The sequence below is a fragment of the Sinocyclocheilus anshuiensis genome, unplaced genomic scaffold (assembly GCF_001515605.1).
Source record: "Sinocyclocheilus anshuiensis isolate Anshui unplaced genomic scaffold, SAMN03320099.WGS_v1.1 scaffold1032, whole genome shotgun sequence".
NCBI classification, from domain to species: domain Eukaryota; kingdom Metazoa; phylum Chordata; class Actinopteri; order Cypriniformes; family Cyprinidae; genus Sinocyclocheilus; species Sinocyclocheilus anshuiensis.
In genome coordinates this window covers 660,105-665,645 of record NW_015549638.1, presented here as the reverse complement: position 1 = coordinate 665,645, position 5,541 = coordinate 660,105, and the positions used below count along the sequence as shown (strand labels likewise).

The 5,541-nt window shown below is 40.4% G+C and overlaps 1 protein-coding gene across 1 annotated transcript; it reads right to left on the bottom strand.

Annotated features, from left to right (window-relative positions):
* Nucleotides 1-508: 508 nt before the first annotated feature.
* LOC107659827 (podocan) lies at nt 509-3,756 on the bottom strand. The gene is given in 5 exon segments (XM_074186904.1): nt 509-1,610; nt 2,073-2,644; nt 2,711-2,994; nt 3,329-3,410; nt 3,685-3,756. Coding segments are annotated over 4 exon segments (2,025 nt in total). The 5' UTR covers nt 3,396-3,410; nt 3,685-3,756.
* Nucleotides 3,757-5,541: the final 1,785 nt, after the last annotated feature.

Sequence of the window (5,541 nt, the reverse complement as noted above, 5' to 3'; positions counted from 1 at the left end):
ACCCTCTGAACCCGCCGCCTCTGCTCACTCTAGCCCTCCGGCCGTTCCTCACGCTAGCCCCCGGCCTCCGCTCACTCTAGGCCGCCTTGTGTGAAGCTGTGTTTCGTTGTGAAAGCGAAACTACTTGGTACAGTATGTGGAAAATAATGTTTTTTTAACCTTGAACCGCATAAACACATTTCATTACACCAAATACACAAAATAATGTTCTTTTTAGCAGCATCATATGACCCCTTTAAGTACTTCAAAATCCTATTTTGTAAAGTTTGTAGATCAGGGCCGGGACACATATTTGTCTTATATGACAGGTTTGCAGTCAATGTAGTTTCTTCGTCAGATTTCCAGACTTTCGTCCAACTGAAAGTTCCCCAATTTTCTCTGTCATTGTAACAGATGCTGCTGGCTCTAGGTCTTCAGTCCAGACAAGAAAGAAAAACCAAGCTGAGACCTGTAAATTCCACTTCGACCCATATGTTGACCATTTACAGGGATTCCCAATTGGTTCAGTTCAGTAAAATTGCACCACCTGAAAGCCCCTGAGGCAACGGAAGGCCAACGTGTCCAGGTGGCCCAGATCTATCAAGTTATATTCCAGGTGAACCCTGACTAGGGGGCTGAGAGGAGACTCATTGCCTCAACCCCAACAGAAAGCATCACGTGGAATTACACGGATCTTGTTGTGTGAAAATGTTGCAGAGTGGAGCCATAAAGGGAGCTGCCTTGGTACCTGTTGTAAGGTGTTGTGACTCATGTCTAGCTGATGCAGAAGTGGAAGAACCCGGAAGGCACCAAGGGCCACTTTAGTGATCTTGTTTCTTGCTAGGCCTAGGTGCTCCAACTGAGGCATTGAGATAAAAGCATCCTTGCCAATGTTAGAGATGAAGTTTCCCTCCAAGTTAAGGGTCTTTATGCTACGGGGTAGATGGAGAGGAACTTGCTTCAGTAAGTTGCCCTCTAGATTTAAACTCTCAAGGCGACTGGCATTCAGTAGTGCTGCCTTCCCAAGACCTTTATCGGTCAATCTATTCACACTTAGATCCAGGACCTGCAGCTCCGCCTCACCCCAGAACATGTCGCCTTGGAGGCGTTGAATGCAGTTGCCTCTGAGATAGAGTTCTCGAAGACTGAGGGGCAGCTGCAGGGGAACAGAGGCAAGCTGATTGTAGGAAAGTGTAAGCGTCCGAAGTTTGCCCAAGGGTAGAAGAACTCCTGGAGGGATAGTGGATGATTTGTTCCCCAGGCTGTTGTTGCTCAGGCTGAGGATCAGCAGGTTTGGGCAGCGTCCGAAGGCTGCGTCGGACATCACATTTACCTGGTTCCCATCCAGCCGTAGCTCCTCTAGAGTAACGGGCAGGTCATTTGGGATTCTTCGGAGAAGGTTCCACTCTACGTATAGTCTCTTAAGGCTCTTGATCCCTTCAAAGGAACCCTCGATCGTCTCGTCTGTTAAATGGTTGTTGCTTAACACCAGGAACTCCATGGAGTCATACTCGGAGAGCAACTTCAGTTGAATGCTATCGATATGGTTGTTCATTAAGAGAATGTAACGGGAGTTGTAAGGAATTCCATAAGGTATTTTGTCCAGATGTTTGTCGGAACACTGCACCACCCTGGAAAAGAGGAGATCATGTTAAATTACAGCATGTAAACTGAATGTTTTCCAGTGCAATACTCAGCAGCATCAGGACCATTCTTAAAGGGATAGTTCACCCAAAAATTGTAATTCTGTCATTAATTACTCACCCTTATGTCCGTCCAAACCCGTAAGACCTTTGTTTTCCTTCGGAACACAAATTAAGATATTTTTGATGAAATCCGAGAGCTTTCTGACCCTGCATAAACAGCAACGCCACTGACACGTTCAAGACGTTCTTTACAACCTTTCTGGGCCTTGAACGTGTCAGTTGCGTTGCTGTCTATGCAGGGTCAGAAAGTTCTCGGATTTAATCAAAAATATCTTCATTTGTGTTCTGAAGATGAACAAGGTCTTACGGGTTTGGAATGACAGAATTTAAATTTTTGGGTGACCTATAACTTTAAACATGTTGGTTTAAGATTTAGTAGACACATACCTCCCATAGCAGGAACATTCTGAGGGACAGTAGTGATCTTCAAAATAGGGAAAATACGAAGGTGTTGTTGGTTTAAATTTTCTCTCTCGTTTTAACTTTTTCACTTTCTTTGCTTTTTTCGTAACTTTGGTCTTCTTCGCCTTTACTTTGATGACCTTTTTTTTCTTTGCTTTCAGTGTCATATTGTCTTTAGGTTTGTTTTTTGATTCGACCATAAAAGTACTAAGAGGGGCCTTTGCAGTGGGTCCTGCCCTTGCTGTGACATTAACACTCACTTCCTCCGGTGGGTGGAGTTTAGAGCTGTTCATCACATGGAGCTCCACTCTGAGATCATCATTCGTGCTGCTTTCGTTTACTAGTAAAGTGGCTCCGGTCGCCTCAGCAGTTGAATTCCCAATATGAAGTTTTGTGGTTATGATAGGCAAGGTTTCAGTAGTTGCTGCTGGACCCTGTGAAGTGAAAGGGAATGAGGAAGGTACAGTAACTGATTTTGTATGCAAGTTCAGGACAGGCTGGGAGGTAGTGGCCATGGTAGGAGTGGCATTCTGATTGTCAGTTGGAGGTAGATGTTCCTCACCCTCAATTTCTTGTGAATGGCTGGTATTCTGTGCAGTAAGGATGGGTTTGGTTAAGATTACATCTGACATGTCGTGTTCATCCAGATTCTGTCCTTGCTGCTCCTCTTTTTCTGCTACTACTTTGCTTTTTACATCAGTTTCTCTTGTTTGTTCCACCCTTTTTGTTATCCTCATACCATGTTCTTCAACTGTGTCCGTTTCTTCTTCCGCCTCTTGCATTGTGACCTCTTCCTCACTTCTTTTCTCCTCTTTAGTGTTGAGAGCCTCCATCAAATGATCAAGTCTCTGCTCTGCCCAAAGATCACCTTCTGCAGATACATTCTGCATGACGGTCATATTTACACCTATAAGAGGTAATAAACCTTTGTGAACTTAATGAACACAAAATCACCCTCATAACTGATGATTAATTTGCTTTTAGGACATTTGCCAACTGTAATACATAAGTTACATGATTAAAAGACTGCACTGTGAGTTAGGGACATTACGGACAAACTACACTTATTCCATAATACAAACACATTTACTTATGAATTGAACAATTTGTGTTTATTATTTAATCTGAAACATTCTGTACTTAACTTTAAAAGACAGACTTAAAAATATTAAGTAAAAGCAATAATTTAATCATCTTAAGTAATTAATAATTTAAATAATTTAAATTTAAAGAACACTTACTCGGCTGAAGCACAAAAGTGTGTCCAGACACAGCGAAAATCCAAAACAGCAGCATGAGGGGCTTCATTTTTGGCTAAAATGGCTAAAGAGAAGAATACAATTTTCTAATTAACATGAAAAGCAGATTGTTACAAATTTATTTGTCTGCTGTAAAAGTCTGTGGCGATCAACCAAGCTCCCGGAGACTGAAATAAAATACTCATGATTTTCTAAATGGCTGGCCTGACAACCACAATAAAAGGTGCCAGGAAACATCTGAACCGGTTTCCATTTACACGCCATAACTGATCGTGTGAGCAATAAATCCAGATCTTGAGATTTTTTTTAATGAGATCGGCCCGCCAGGCACAGCTAACCTGGAATGTGTTCAAGGTGAGTATGTGGCGTCCTTCAGATGTTTAAGTCCTTGTACTCTGCAGATATGGAAGTCATGCTGGCTTCCTGTGTTGTATAGACTGTCTCTACACACGACTGAGACTGACACACATACACAAACAAATAGATGCGCATCCGGACTAATGGACCCATTTAAAGACTCTCCTTCTCCCTAATGCAAATTCCACATACACACTCAGAAAAATGATACACTCTTGAGTAATAGCTCTCTTCAAAGACAGTTATCATTACGGGAATTTTCTCACTCACACACTAGATCCAGAAAAATCTAACGGATCAATTCAGGGGAATGGAGATAGACATATTGGATAGAAAGGTCAAAGGTCAGGATTCACTTTAGGATTGACACTATTTGCTTTACTTTCACAAATACTGGTGCCGACTTACTGGCACCACAATGACAAGTGTTTCCCTAAAAGGGTCTGTGGCCTTTGACCTTACAACAGGTTTGTATTTAGTCACATAGAGCTGTGTGAGGTGGGACAAAATGTTTGGATGAAGAAAGTTATATTCAAGACGGAGAATTCAAATGTTCAAGAATCTGTCATTGCAAAAATCCATTTTGTTCCATCACTAATCACGAATTTCATTGTAATAGATGTAAAACCTTTTCTTAGAACTTTCTTAACTTTTCTGAGGCATTTTTGCAAGCCACTGCCTAATTCTGACTCCAGATGTAACTTTAATCAGAGTGTGAGGAAATAAAAAGATGATTAAAAGAAGATGTTCGCTGTCACCACCAAGCAGCAGGAGAGGAGTGCGTGAGCTGGCAGGGGAACAGATATTTGGGCAGAGAGTTTCACGGTGTCTGCATAAAAACTTTATCAGATCACGTCAGTACTAGTTTATTCTGACTCAAATTCGTCTAGATTTTTTGAAAAATATTTAATGTTTGAATTCAATTAGGAGTTTTCAAACTTTTGGGCTCCCTAATGTGATGATATGAAGAAACATGTATATTTTAAGATTCATTTATGTAAAAAAAGATATTGAGATATTGTTAAGACATGGTGTTTAAAAATTTTATAATTGGCATTATTTTGCACTGTACTAACCAAAAATATATATATTATCGGAACAATAGTTTTACTTCAAATGAATTCATGAATCTAATTTATCTGTATAATACTTCACAATACAAATTGGCCATTTTCACAATAATATTTTTTCCCTTTTAATTTTCACACTTTTTCCATCTGACATTTTCCATGGACCCACTAGCAACCGCTTAAAGCCCCCTGGAGACCAGTTTGAAAACCCCTACTCTAAATCACTGCCATAAAGACAGGTATTTCTAGCTGACTAAATAAATGACCAACCATCCAGTTCCTCACAGCCTGACAAATGTCTTTCACATTTGTGAAATCTGTTTTCACTATGCCCGAGTCTTGAAATCTTGCATTTTTCTTCAGTGGAATTGTGTTTCCAGTTAGGCCTGTCACTGGGCTCTCTCAAAGTATTATCAATCCGTAGCCTACAAGAAAGATAGAAGACACCATAACATCATGTTGGTGATGTAACTTGTATAAATAATCCACATTCGTTAAAATCTAATGCTCCAAGTGGCCCTAAATGACTTGAATGGTCAGCACAACCGTATGACAGAGTGAAAAACAGCTTGTGTCTTATAAATCAAAGACGGTTATTCTTTAATATCCCTTTGAGTTTCAATGAAAACAGCATTCTGCACGCATTTCTTTTTAATGAGGATTAGACTAGGCCTACATTACAAAACGCATCGGAAATACTTCAATATATACACATCACCTAAAACACAGTGAGTACTGTGTATTAAATATACACTATATTAAAATATA